Below are 15,000 nucleotides of genomic sequence, written 5' to 3'. Positions count from 1 at the left end.
GTAAATATTATTTTTAGTTATCCTAACAATCTTTTCAGAAAAGTAGTTAACGTTCATCACAGACCAACACTAGACATAAATCCCGGAGTTTACAAATTACCTTGCTCAGATTGTGATGAAGTGTACTGGGGACAAACGGGCAGAGAATTAAAAACGAGAATTAAAGAACATAAAAACTCAGTTAAATATACTCAACATAACTCCGCGGTATTTCAACACGCAGCCAACAACAATCACAGAATAAATTGGGACGAGGCAAAAACCATTTTCAAATCCAAATGTAGTTACAAAAGGAAAATAATTGAATCTTCCTTAATAAAACAATTCCCGAATTTTAACATCTCAAAAGGCCAATGGTCACCAGATTACATAACCACCTTGGCAGTTGATCAATTATTTCCCCATATTGTAAAAGCGGACGATTTACCACATAACCCGCACAACAATATAGATGCCACATGAGTTGACTTGTCCATGTTCCCTAACTTTACCTCTCTCATCTGTATATAATGTGTGTATGTTCTCTTGTCTATGTATTCCGCGTGAAGAGGATCACAGCAAGTGATCGAAATATACGGAAATCCGTTATTTTCTTCTTTTCTTAAATCCAAATAATAGTGGGTTCTTAGTGCAAACATGAAGGTATTAAACATAAATGCCGACATAAGGCAGCACATTTCTTATAGTCACAATTAATTTGTAGATTAACAGAATTGAATTCTATGAAGCGTTTGCAATGTCTGGGCAGGCTAATTTTAAAACAATCTCGATCTGTTGTAGGTTTATTCTGTCAACCACCGGGCGAGTCTATTTAACTTCTATGAAACGCCAAACATAAATTTCTGGACAACATCTCACCTGAAGACACAGAGACAGAGACAGACAGATGGACAGAGACAAACACGCAGGCACTTAGAAACATACACACAAAGACATAGACACGCAAAAAATAAACAGACACACAGACAGACAGAGAGACAGCGACAGAAATAGAGACAGAGACAAAACAAAAACATTACTTGTTAGGAGATACGGACGGAGGATCTGAAATGACAGAAGTTTCCGTGACTAGTGGAGTAGTGAGCAACTCTCTCGTTCGAAATTCGCCGTGGGACTGTCGCTAACCGCCGAGAAATCCCTCTTCTGGCCCAGGCAGTGACGTCATTTGATTTATACATCAGTGAACACTTGTCTCTGATAAGAGAAAATTGATACATTCAAGGTAAACTTGTTTTGATGATATGGTTTAACGTCACAAACTCCCCCTTATTGGAAGGCTAGGACGGTGCCCCTCACGGAGGACTTTGTGGCGTGGAACTTAATAAACCATGCCTTTGGTTCAACTTAGCCGGTGGTAGGATTCGAACCGCCATCCCCTCAACCTTCGCTGCAAGCAACGACGCCCTAACCCGCTCGGCCAATGAGCTTCCCTTAAAGTAAACTTTAAAAACAGAGAATTATTCTGAATGGTAAAACTTCTAGATGGAAAAATGTTACGAGTGGAGTTCCTCAAGGTTCCGTTCTTGGGACACTTCTATTCATAGTCTATATAAATGTCTCCAAATTTGCTGATGATACAAAACTGTGCGGATTGGCAAATAATCACTTACATCAATTAGATATTCAAGAATATTTAGATAAACCATAGCATTGATCTGAAAAGTGGCTAATGAAATTTAACACAAGTGAATGCAAGGTTATCCACGTAGGTAAAAGTTTGCCCATTGACTCAATGGGTAAAGAAAAACACCAGATATAGAAACAATGAAGAACCGTCGAGACTAGACTTAATATTCACATCAGAACCTGGAATAATGGGCAAAATGGAATACAAGACACCAGTTGGGAAGAATGATCACATACTAATAGGGTTCGAACTAAAAGAACATAATGATATGAGAAGAAATGAGAAACATAGAAAAGGAAGACTAATGTACAACAAAACGGACTTCGAAAAACTTTTTCAAAATGCAAACTGGGAAACTTTTTTAAATGAAGAAACAAAGATGGAAGAGAAGTGGAACTCATAAGAAGAAAAATACAAGGAGGGAACAGATAAATACGTACCAAATAAAAAATAAAAAAAGGGTATATATAAAGTGTTGGTATAACAAAAAATGTAGTGAAGTTAAACATAGATGAGACAAAGCGTAAAAAAAGATGGGAAAAAACGACCAAATGGCAAATATATATCAAACTAAGAAATAAATATGCAAAAATACCCAGGGAAGAAGAAACTATGAAAAAGATATAACAGAAAAATGCAAGGACCATCCTAAACTGTTCTACAGATACATAAATGACAAACTAAAAGATAAACATAATATAGTGAAACTGCGCGAAAGAAATAAAGAATATATAAATGATGTAGAAATGGCTGAAATTATTATCAAACAATATAAATGTGTATTCACAATTGAAAGCTCACAAAACTGGGAGGAAGGACAGAGAAAAAGATCCCCCGTATTGAAAGAAATAACGGTGACACAGAAAAAAAAAAAATGAGAAAAAAAAAACTCGACGTCAGAAAGTCACATGGACCTGATGGATTTGCAAATTGGATATTGAAAGAATGTATGGACAAAATACACACGATAATTGATTTCTCACTTAAAGAAGGAAAAGTACCATATGATTGAAAAAATGCAAATATTGTACCAATATACAAAGGAGGGAACAAAGAAAATCCAACCAACTATAGACCGGTCTCCCTTACAAGTACAATAGCAAATATATGCAAAAAGAAAAAAAGAAATCCCACATACGCCATTCCCATTCACCACCCCTTCCTCCCTCTTTTCTTAGCTCCTCATGGATGACGGGTCATCCCTGCATCTCGCTCGGTGCCCTGGGGTATTGGCTGCATGTTATTGTGGAGTTAATAGCTGTTCAGTAGCATGCAACTGATACTTTAGGGTCTATATGGGGCACCCCTACGAACAGGAGCCACACATCTTTTTGTCTGTGATAGAGGAAATCTCTATTCATAAAGAAATTATGCTATTTTATCAAACTGCGACTGTCCCTCCGTTATGCTGTCTCCCCACTCTTAATACTGTCCTGTACCACTTCTCTGAATATTTATTTCCTTTTTCGCCGAACCCTGTGGTAGGGGAGAAAGAATACTGCCGCAGTGTTCCCACTTGAGTTGTAAAAGACGGCAAAAACCAGACAGGTGATATATACCTATTACTGAATCCTGGATCAATATGGCTGATTGACATTTTCTTCCGGAAAAAGAGATGGAAGGATATAAGTTCTTTTTTCACAATGACAGAAGAGTTCCCTTGATTAAGGTTAAGAAGACTTTAAGCGGTCATGTCTAAATGATGTAAAGAAAACAGTTTTCCATATAGATGCATGAATTTCTGGAATAACTTAGGAGGTGATATAACCCAAGTTGGAGCAACACATGAAATCAAATCTGAATACAATAACTGGAAATGAAGGATATAGAACAAGTTGGAACTGTACATGAATTTCAGGATAGGCGAGATAAATTGGAGAGTTGGAAACGGGATCCAACAAGCGTTGTTCCATTTGTGTATACAAACACGTGCGCGCGCACACATACACACACACACACACAAACACACACACACACACACACACACACACACACACACACACACACACACACACACACACACACACACACACACACACACACACACACAAACACAAACAAACAAACAAACAAACAAACAAACAAACAAACAAACAAACAAACAAACAAATTGGGTTTAGCATGTGTCTAAGATCACAACATTACCCATAGATCGGGCAATATAGGAGTTTTGAGCTCTCTCCGGGAGGGTAATAGGTGTTGATCACGAGACCAACACGTGATTCAAGTCCTTGGAGACCCACACGTAGGCAATTATATTAAAGCTGAAAGCAAGTATTTATAGACTTGAATTTGATTACTTACATCTGTGACTGCAATAAATTTGATACGCACACACAAACACACACGAGAACTGTGGGCCCCAATCTTCTTACGTGGGACTTATGACAACACGATCTTCTAAATGCTTCGTATACCACCTTCAGGCAGGATCTATTAGGAACCATAACCCCCAAGAACACGAAGTCTTCCCAACGAAAGAACATCTACAGTTTGAACGCTCCAGAGAGTTCGTTGAGGGTGTGGCAGACGTCGTGACTTACTACTGTCAAATCAACCTTAGCGCATGTCTCTATCTCTCTTGTTTCCCATCTATATGCTATCTGATTTTTTTTGTGTAGCTAAGAAGGCTGTAAAGTACAACGAATATCACTTTTTAAAATCATAACAACGATCTCAGTATATTTTTTGGCACGTGGCAATATCGCATTTTCCCGTATGTTGCAACACCGTGGTTTCACAGGTGAGGCTGGTGGGATGGGGTGGATAGTAATCGTTGCTATGATCCTAAAGACTGGAACTCGTTGAACTATACAGCTTCCTTTACTATATATATATATATATATATATATATATATATATATATATATATATATATATATATATATATATATATATATATAAAATAGCACATACACTAGATAGGAAATACGAGAGGTAGGGAGGCATGTCCTAAGGTTTATTTGATTTTTAGTCAGAAGATAGAAATAGATTTCATATAGCGAGGACACCATCGAAGGTATGAATTTGAATTTAGTGAATATTATTAGGAAATTGGCCGAGAAAGAAGAAAGAACAGAAATCGTTAGAAAAGCGAAGTACTCTAAGATCTTAAGATCTTAACAAATGGAGTAAGTAAACTTTTAGATGGAAATCAACCAAGAGAACAGGTAGGTTTTTCAAGTGGATAATCGACTATAGGCCATTTGCAGACGATGAATCAACTAACCAAGAAAATAAGAGAAAACACTATACCTCTTTGTTTAGCTTTTGTAGATTACGAGAAGGCTTTTGACGTTGTAGAACAAATAGCAATGCTATACTCGATACGAAAGTAGGATGCAAACGAACACATTGCAAGGGTTCTAGAGATCATTTATGCGAAAGGTATCGCTGGAATTCGATAACATAAAGAACAAAAGATGAAGATCGAGAAAGGAAGATGGCGAGACAATACAAAGTCACCCGTCTACCTGGAAGAGAGTTTCAGTTTGAATTGGGAAGAGAAATGTTTGAGGATTCATGGTGAACACTTTAATCACCCAAGATTTGAGGAGGCCATTATCCTTATTTCAGAAAGAACAGAAGACTTGTAATACGTGCTAAGTAATCTAAACAAGAAAACCCTCAAATTACGTCTAAATATGTATAAGAGTAAAACCAACGTAATTTTCAACATGAAAATGCAAAGTAAAGGGATTATAATCGAATGTGAGAATCTTGAAGAAATTGAAAAAATATGATTATTTAGGCTAGTGGGTAAACGTCACTACAGATCTTGACAATGAAATAAAAAATCGTATTACAATCAATTGGAAAGTTTTTGCTAAACATAAAAAGGTTATGCGAGGCTCTTTACATGTTTGAAACGCAGAATTTGCAATAAATGTTTAATATCAGCCATCATATATGAATGTGAGACCTGGAAACTGACGAAATAGATGGACAAAACCAGGGAGTGGACAGAGGCGAAAGGAGAGACCGATAGCGGGAATATACTGAAAGAAAGAAAGAAAGAGGTTAAGCTGAGTACGAAAGCAGACATGAACACACACATGAACAATTTGGGTTGAGCATATGTATAAGATCACAGCACCATTACTATAGATCGGGTTATATTTGAGTTCTCATCCGGAAGGGAAATAACTGTCGATCACGAGACCAACACGGGATCCAAGGCCTTGATGACCTTGATGAATCACTTCTGGGCAAGTATACGAATGCGAAAAGCAAATGTTTATGGAACTGAATTTGATTACACATGTGGTTGCGATAACCTTGACATATCAATTTGCATCCATAATTCATATCTATTATTCATTGCGTGTGGTGGAAGTATCTTTAATATTAATATGTTGGGAAATATGTGTTGGGAAATATAAGTTTTTGTTTGTTCATATGGACCTGGTAGTGAGAAGAATGTAGAGGAGAGGAAGACATTTTGGATAGATATAAATTAGTGCTTAGATAGTTTTGGAAGAAACGTCAATGTGATAATGTTGGGAGATATCAATGCTAGAGTAGGGGATAATAGATGGAGTGTCAGAGAGTTTGGAGTCCCAAGTAAAGAGTATAGTGGAGAGCTGATGGTGGAGATGTGTTTAGAAAGAGAGCTGAAGATAGCTAACAGTGTTTAAGAAAAAAGTCAAGCATAAGTACACATGGGAAAGGGTAGTGGGTGGAAAAGTAGTTGATAAGGAGTAATATGGGGTCCCGATATAGGATGGGTAACATATTCAACACTGTATTGAAGTGGTGCATTCAAAATTATTGTGGAATGCAAAAGAAGACATTCGCAACTTACAAGGTGAGTAAAACTCAAACAGTTGATCATGGCGAAGACCAAAAGTGAAATGAAACAAAACAATGAGAGGTTTAGAAATATGAAGCAAACATCAAACAAGGACAGATAGAGTAGTGAAACTTACAAGAGGAACAAGTGCGATTGTTATGTATTGTACTTGTAAGTAGATTGGGAAAATAATGTATGCTTTCCCCTTTGTATAGAAATACCATGAAATTGATTGATATTGATTCATTAAGATTATTGTATTGATTTCATTTCCATGTGCCAATTTTGAGAAGGAACCATGCTGTCGTGTATGCTTCCCGCCAAGCCAGGCTGCATACAGAAACGACGCAGTTTCTAGTTCGACTTCTAAGTGTACTCACGTTTGGTTGTAGTGCTTTGATTCAACTAATACACTATTTTCCCTTTGTAATATACTTTTATTAGCCACCCGCATACAAGTAGTAGACAAACAAAAATATATCAATAAGGTAGGATGGCAGGGGCAATATTTAATAGTGTGAAATAAAAACACAGGTGACCCATTCCGGAGATCAGACTCCAGGCCCTTCGGGGCCCCATAGGTTGGGGAGGCCATGTTCGGGGCACCTTTTCTTGCCTCCTCTCCGTGTGGGTTGAGCAGGTGATCCCTAAAAAGGGATTCCAAGTTGTGTTGACTGCTGATGAACTGTGCTGTTCCCCATTTTTACACTGGGCCTCCTCCGCTTACCGTGTGAATTGTGACGAAGGAGCACTCTCGAATAACACGTGGAAAGGGCGTGTCTGAGAGTTTTATTCTGTCTAAACCCAGACAATTTTAATCAGCTGAGTAGACCCTTACGCTCCAGAGGGATAAGAATGGCTTAAAGCTGAAGACATGCTTTTATTCTTTGACCCAGTACACTCAGTTTTTCACCACACAAGTTGATTATATAGTTAGTGATATTGTTGCTGTTGTACATGCGATGCTATACAGTTTTGTCTTTCACAGAGAGTACCAAAGCTGCATCTAAAGACACATTAGCGGGTAAATCTGGAAAGTGGCTGAGGGAGGCAACAAATGGCTGAAGGAGACCAATTTGACATTGGGTTAACGAAAGAAACCTGCAGCTTTTCTTGGAGTTGCTTATGGAATCCAGGTTAGGTTCCGAAACTCAACAACGACGACCAAGTATTTTATGTGTAGATGCATCTGCCTGTACAGCTAGTTTTCTTATTCTATTTATCTATTATTATTTTATTCAATTTCTTTTTTATTCATTGACTTATTTTTCTTTTTGAGGGAGAGAATATCAGAACAGACGTGGGTTGTCACATTACATCCTAAATGGAACAAAGTTAAGATGAATCTTCCTGGTATTGTTGATGACCATCGGTTGGAATTACTGCTCGGTACTGCTGCAATTTTTGGAGACTCTAGAAGAAGATAAAAAAAGAAAAAAATGTTAACAAAAGTCACGGCTGTCGAGAATTTTGGTTTCTCACATGAAAACATGCTCGCTGAATTTATAGTACATTGCTCCGTTAGTAATTCTTGTTTATGTCTATATAATTATACATACACCCATGAGTTAATTCTATAGAAACTAATTGAAACGTTTACATCAATCCAATACACATTTTTGACAGATGCAACCGTCTTCAGGAATGTGTGCAGAGATCCAACGAAAGGATAGTTGTCTTGTAATACACAGTGGTTTCCTTTCACCAATACTAATGACACTGTTGGTTGCTTAAGCCATTTGGGGTTGGAGGTTCAAAACCACTTCTTTGTCAGACTAGACCTTTCGTTAAAGTCCAACTGGGTGGATCGGAAGCGAAAAAACAAAAAAAAAAAACAGTAAAAGGATGGGTTGTAGGCAGAGGGCAACACAAGCAAGTTTTCGTCATAAAAAAGAGAAAAAAAAAAGAAATCAGCACCAGTTATACCTACTTTGTACACACATAACCACAACCATTGTAGCAACACAATTTCCCTCCAGGACAGTCATCTTGGCAATAGCACTCGATACCGCAGGTACCCACTTGACCCGGTTTAACTGGACAACAACCTGCTAGAAAAGCATGTACCGGCAGATAATAAGAATAAGAATTGAAAATTACTTAAAGTAACGAGGGTAATAGTGTTGGTAAATAAAAAAATAGGAAATAATACTGAGGGCTAATGTATTCACTTTACTTTTAACAACCACGAAAGAAATTGCTAAAAATTTAATTTGTGCACACACATACACACACACACACACACACACACACACACACACACACACACACACACACACACACACACACACACACACACACACACACACACACACACACACACACACACACAGCGCTGTATATTCCAGTTTTGGTCTTATCAGTGGTTGTAATATTTTCTTGATCATTTCCTTATCTAGGTATTTGAAGGCCACTTTTATTGATCTCAACAAATTGTATGTTTCTCCGACTATTTTATTTATATGTTTATCTGACGACATGTCTTTGGTGATGATTACTCCTAGGTCCCTTTCAGAATTTACTTTCTTTACTTCTTTTCCATCAATTATATACTGCCCTGTTATTCTCTTCTTGGTTTTTCCAAATTCAATTATACTGCACTTCATGATGTTGAATTCTACCTCCCATCTCTCGCTCCACTCTGAGAATTTGTTCAGGGTCCCTCTGCAATGAGTCACAGTCTATTTCAGATTTTATTCTATCTAAAAATTTTGCGTCATCCGCAAAGCAGTTCATGTAACTTTCAATTCCTTCGTCCATGTCATTTACATATATAGCAAACATTATCGGAGCTAGTACTGACCCCTGTGGGACGCCACTATTCATTTCTTCCCATTTTGAATATTTGTCTCTGAGCACCAGTCTCATTTTTCTTCCATGTGACCCAAACAACTCTAGTGTCCCGCACATATTTTGTTGTATGAAGGTGTGGTTGTGCCGACGTCACTGTATGTAAAGAAACATGGAACATAAGAAAGGAAGAGAGGAGGAGTTTGAACATGTTTGAGATGAGATGTTTGAGAATTATGATAGGGGTTACTAGGCTAGATAGAGTGGGAAATGATGAGGTGAGGAGGAGAACGGGGGTGGTAAGGGAGTTGGAGACAGGGTTGATGAAAAGGTACTGAGATGGTTTGGGCACATGGAAAGAATGAGTGAAGAAAGATTAGTAAAAAAGGTGTGGAAGGCAGAAGTAGGAGTGAACATGAGAAGGCGACAAAGAATACGATGGATGGATGGGGTAAAAAGTGCATTGGAAAAGAGGGGAATGTCTGTTGAGGAAGGACGGGAGAGGACAGAAGATAGGGGTGAATAGAGAATGGTTGTGTATGGATGATGCTGTTATGTATGAAAGGGAGTGAATGGAGAATGGGTGTGTGTAAAGGAGTATGTGTTTCCTTTTATTCCGACTGTGGGTTATTCGTGATTTATATATATATATATATATATATATATATATATATATATATATATATATATATGTATATATATATATACATATATATATTTCGATCATTTTGACCTACCTGATCATTTTCGGTGGATTTGCTGCCGTTATGTCATTTGATAACGTTTCAGTTAACCCTTTCATATCTACATCCAAACATCACAGTTCTATTTGTGGATTAGTATTGTGACACCCCTCCCTTCATTCTCCTTCTCCCTCTCTCTCTTTCGTTGACTTACCTGGTTCTTCGCAAGATGACTTGCAGACCCCATCGCAACACTTTTTAAGGTGTTGTGGACAGTAAATATCACTGGTACACTTGAACTCGACTGTATGAAAAGAAAAATATATAAAAATGTTAAGCATGATTAGATCAAACACGAATTCACAACAGAACAACAACAAGAACATAACAGAAGAAACTAGAACTAAAAGTGGTCGATGAACACAAAGATTATCAGTTATTGGGCTGGGTCAGAATATCATATACACATAACCACTCTGTCACCTACTCTCTTCCATACATCACAGCATCCTCCATATGCAACCTTTCTCAACTCACACTTATTTTCTGTCTTCCCCCTTTCTTCCTCAATAGACATCCTCCTCTTTTTCAACGCTCCTTTTACCCCATCCATCCATCTCATCCTCAGTCACCCCCTCCTGTTCACTCCATCCACCTCTGACTTTCACACTTTTTTTTTTACTAATCTTTCTTCACTCATTCTTTCTACGTGTCCAAACACCAAATCATCTCAATACTCTTTCATCAACCCTGTATACACGCATGTATATATATATATATATATATATATATGTGTGTGTGTGTGTGTGTGTGTGTGTGTATGTGTGTGTGTGTGTGTGTGTGTGTATGCAAAATATAGAAGTGTATATATATATATATATATATATATATATCAATTAATCAATCAATCAATCAATCAATCAATTCAGCCATCCTGAGTCCACTGCTGGACAAAGGCTTCCTTCATAGCATTCCATGATTCACACGACCGCGCCAACCTCTGCCACGTCACTCCTGCAAACTTGTCTATTTCTTCTCTCCACCTTTTGTCTGGTCTCTCATTTCCACGCTTTCCATTTCACGGCGTCCACTCAGTAACACACCTGCTCCATCGTTAATCAGGCGTTCGCATTAACTTACCAGCCCAATTCCACTTCCTCTCTTTTACCGCCTCCACAATATCTTTCACTCTAGTCTGCTCTCTCACCCAACTTGCTCTCTTTCGGTCTCTCAGCGTTATTCCCAGCATTGATCTCTCTCTTCTCCTCTGTGCAGTCCTTAGCTTTGTCTCCATCGCCTTTGTCATTTTCCTTGTCTCACACCCGTAGATGATTGCTGGCACAATGCACTGATTGTAAACTTTACGTTTCAAACATAAAGGTAGAGAGCCTCTCAGGATTTTATCATGCTTACTAAACACTTTCCAACCAATTGTAATACGCTTTTTTATTTCATTATCATGGATTACGTGCTTGACTCGTGATCGACAGATATTTCCCTCCCGGAGGAGAGTTCAAAGCTCGTATGAATGATATATGGGTAATGATGTGACGTTACACGCACACATACACCCAACTCTCCGCCCACGAGAGTTGGAGAGAGTTATATATATATATATATATATATATATATATATTATATATATATATATACACATATATATATACATATACATGTATGTACATATATATATATTGTTGTGAAGGTTGGACAGATGAGTGGAAAGGTGGTAGAGAAACACGGGTTAGAGCGAGAACACTGTATTACTGACGTTTCGACTACAAGTCTTCTTCAGAGTGACAGACAGCGTGTGCGCAGTATTCGTTGTGTAACTTTGTCACTAGGTGATTCCTGCAGGACTGCTTAGCAGAACAGGTACTTCCAAGAAGCGCGCCAAAGCAACTCACGAACAAAGAAAACCCCTTCACTGACAGCGCACGAGCATATCTCAAAGATGCCTGCTCCGACTTATCCAACAGCATTGACGAATTAAGAGGAAGAGCCGCTGGATTAACCTTACCCTCACACCTAGTGACAAAGTTACACAACGAATTCGGCGCACAAGAACTAAAGTTGAAAAGGAAATTACTAGGCTTGTGTTCTAACAGCATGTGGAACAACATAGGTCGTACTAACCTCATCACCAATCTATCAGACATACATCTTTCAGAAACGGAAACTCAAGTGCTCTCCCTTGGCTTAAAATTTGACACCGGATTATACGGGAAACAATACGGCGAGTCTATCAACAAGAACTACAGATGGGACGAAAAGGACGTAGAAAAAGGATTTAAACAAGGTGTGATTTCCTGCTACCACGCCCTAGCGAACAACAACGAATGTAGTCTGCCGAGAAGATTCATGAAGGCTTTAGAAGATCTCAGCAGACGAACGGACATCTTAATAACACAAGCGGATAAAGGGGGTGGAATCGTGGTAATGAACAAAAGTAGCTACGTTGAGAAGATGCATGAGCTTTTAAACGATGAAAACACATACAAGAAGATGCCCACTGGTTTCGCACAACAGGAGGCCGACGAGTTCAAAAAGAAGGCAAGGAAGATTCTATCTAGGACGAAGAAAGGAAAAGAGAAATTAGGACTTCTAGAAGAGGCCCCAAGACCACCCAGAATGAGAGGAATACCGAAGATCCACAAAGCGGGTATACCAATGAGACCCATCACCTCAGGGATAGGCAGTGCCCCGCATTGTCTAGCTGAACAACTCGCAAAGCCCCTTTCTGCGCTACTAGGAACAATAAGCAACGCCCACCTACGCAACTCGTCGGATCTAATTAGACACCTAGAAAAAGTTAACTTTGAGAGGAAAAAGTTAGCCAGCTATGACGTGACAGCGTTATTTACGAACGTAAGTATTGAGGGGGCCATTGAGGCGTTAAAGAGGGTTATAAATTCTGTGAATGAAAGAGAATTACCAGTCAGAAAAACAGACTATATAGAGTTGGTGTCTCTGTGCGTGAACTTTGGTGCCTTTGTGTTTGAGGGCCAAGAGTTTAAACAACATCGAGGACTGGCTATGGGTTCACCATTAAGTGCTGTCATAGCTTCTCTTTTTATGGAAACACTAGAGGAGGATAAATCTATTCGCATAATAGGAAGAGGCTCACATTGGTTCCGATACGTAGATGACGTGTTGGTGGTGGTACCCGAGGGAATGGATATAAACAATAAACTCCGCATGCTTAACGAAGTGAACAAAGACATCCAGTTCACAGTGGAGTTTGAAAAAGACAACCAATTACCATTCCTAGACACTGTCATCCATCGAGGTGAAAAGGATGTAAAGTTTTCAGTATACAGAAAACCCACGAACAAAGATGACTTCATACACTACTTATCCCATCACAGCACACGCACAAAAACAGGAGTGATAATAGGTTTCTATCTGAGAGCATTGAGGATATGCAACAAAGAATATGTAGAAGAGGAGATGTCCTACATATTTAATGTCTTCCGCAAGCTTATGTACCCAGCAGGACTACTATCCAAATTGAGAAAGAAAGCGGAAGAAATTTACGCGAGACCGAAAAGTGACAAAGCTTCAATAAAATACCTAGTAGTACCTTTCGCAAAGGAAGCAAAAGCCATAACCAATACGTTATCTAAAGCCGGCATCCAAATAGCGTATAAATCCGGGCGCAAAATAAAAGACGTCCTAAGTAACAAACAAGAACAACACACCAACGAAAATAGCATAGTATACGCAATACCATGCAGTGGATATCCTGCAACATATTACGGTGAGACGTCACGGGGGTTGACAAAAAGACTAAGAGAGCACAAGAACGACCTACGGCATCACAGGACTTCAAATTCACTGGTAGTACATGTGGACACGCACGGCCATTTACCAGAATGGGAGGAAGCACGCCCTATCTACACCGGACTTGAGAGGAGAATGAGAAAGCTGGTCGAGTCCGCGTGCATAACACTGGGAAAGGTCAGCAACCACAGAGAAGGGTTCGTTAACTTGTCATTTGCAGCCGCCAGATTGGTTGTGGAGGAGGGAGTATCGGGCCAATCAGCATGCGACTTGCTGAAACGTCCAGCCGGATGAGCCATAAGGAGAGTATATATGATGTACACACACGCTGTCTGTCACTCTGAAGAAGACTTGTAGTCGAAACGTCAGTAATAAAGTGTTCTCGATCTAACCCGTGTTTCTCTACCACCTTTCCACATATATGTATATATATATATATATATATATATAATATGTATATATATATATGTATATGTATATATATGTATATATATGTATATGTATATGTATATACATATACATATACATATATATATTATATATATGTATATATATATATATATATGTATATATATATACATATATACATATACATATATATATATATATATATGTATATATATGTACATATGTACATATATGAATATACATATATATATATATATATATATATATATATATATATATATATATATACATATATATATTAATACTTGCAGCACTTATTAGGTTTGTTATCATTGGCGACGCGGACTGTCCTTCCTTGTATCCGTGTCGGTTAGGAAAGTTAAGTATTTCTAATAAGATTTTTGTTACTACCAGTCTTTCCATGTGTTTGGAAATCTTGACTTACCTGGTTTTTGGCTAACTGGAGTGCAGACTCCCTTCAAACACTTTTGGGCAGGTGGGCACTCACTATTGTCGGTACACACAGCGAGAGAAAGCTCTGCGTATGTAATGAGAAAGTAGAAATTATATAATATTGTATGAAAAGATAAAATATTTGAAAATGTTAAACTTGATACGAACAAACACGAATGCACGACAGAACAACAACAAGAACACGGCGGAAGAGACTAGAACTAAAAGTGGTCAATGAACACAAGGATTATTGGTTATCATTCAGCTATCATGTTAAATGATACTTGTACTTGGGAAAAAGATACGCGTACCCTGTAAAAAAAGATTTCAATCGCCTTTATAAGGGAGGTGACTGAATCAAATCCTACTTCATCCTTGACTCTTCGTCTGAAAAGAGGAAGTCCTTGGTGCCATAATCCAGCCTTTTTAGTCACCCCCGGTGAGGAACCTGAGTGTATTCTGTC

General features: G+C 38.4%; 2 protein-coding genes across 9 annotated transcripts in view; both read right to left on the bottom strand.

Moving 5' to 3' along the window:
- Nucleotides 1-1,148, bottom strand: part of LOC143018436 (uncharacterized) — a 10,211-nt gene extending 9,063 nt beyond the window's left edge. Inside the window, exon 1 of one of the 3 annotated variants that reach the window (XM_076173798.1) lies at nucleotides 1,020-1,148. The gene's annotated coding sequence lies outside the window, so the exon portion shown is untranslated. The remainder of the gene's footprint in view (nucleotides 1-1,019) is intronic. The other 2 variants (XM_076173799.1, XM_076173800.1) reach the window with 2 other exon arrangements.
- Nucleotides 1-15,000, bottom strand: part of LOC143018439 (uncharacterized) — a 71,237-nt gene that overhangs the window by 51,452 nt on the left and 4,785 nt on the right. For 4 of the 6 annotated variants that reach the window (XM_076173803.1, XM_076173807.1, XM_076173805.1 and 1 more), the window contains exons 3-4: nucleotides 14,529-14,621; nucleotides 10,107-10,196 (exon numbers count right to left, since the gene is read on the bottom strand). In XM_076173803.1, the coding sequence (XP_076029918.1) occupies nucleotides 10,107-10,196; nucleotides 14,529-14,621 (183 nt within the window). Of the gene's footprint in view, nucleotides 1-6,868; nucleotides 7,833-8,349; nucleotides 8,471-10,106; nucleotides 10,197-14,528; nucleotides 14,622-15,000 lie in introns of those variants that run through there. The other 2 variants (XM_076173806.1, XM_076173808.1) reach the window with 2 other exon arrangements.

The sequence above is a fragment of the Oratosquilla oratoria genome, chromosome 34, assembly GCF_046742065.1.
Source record: "Oratosquilla oratoria isolate Oo_2021 chromosome 34, ASM4674206v1, whole genome shotgun sequence".
NCBI lineage: Eukaryota > Metazoa > Arthropoda > Malacostraca > Stomatopoda > Squillidae > Oratosquilla > Oratosquilla oratoria.
Note: the sequence above shows the minus strand (reverse complement) of the source record. Positions and strands in the feature narration are given on the sequence as shown.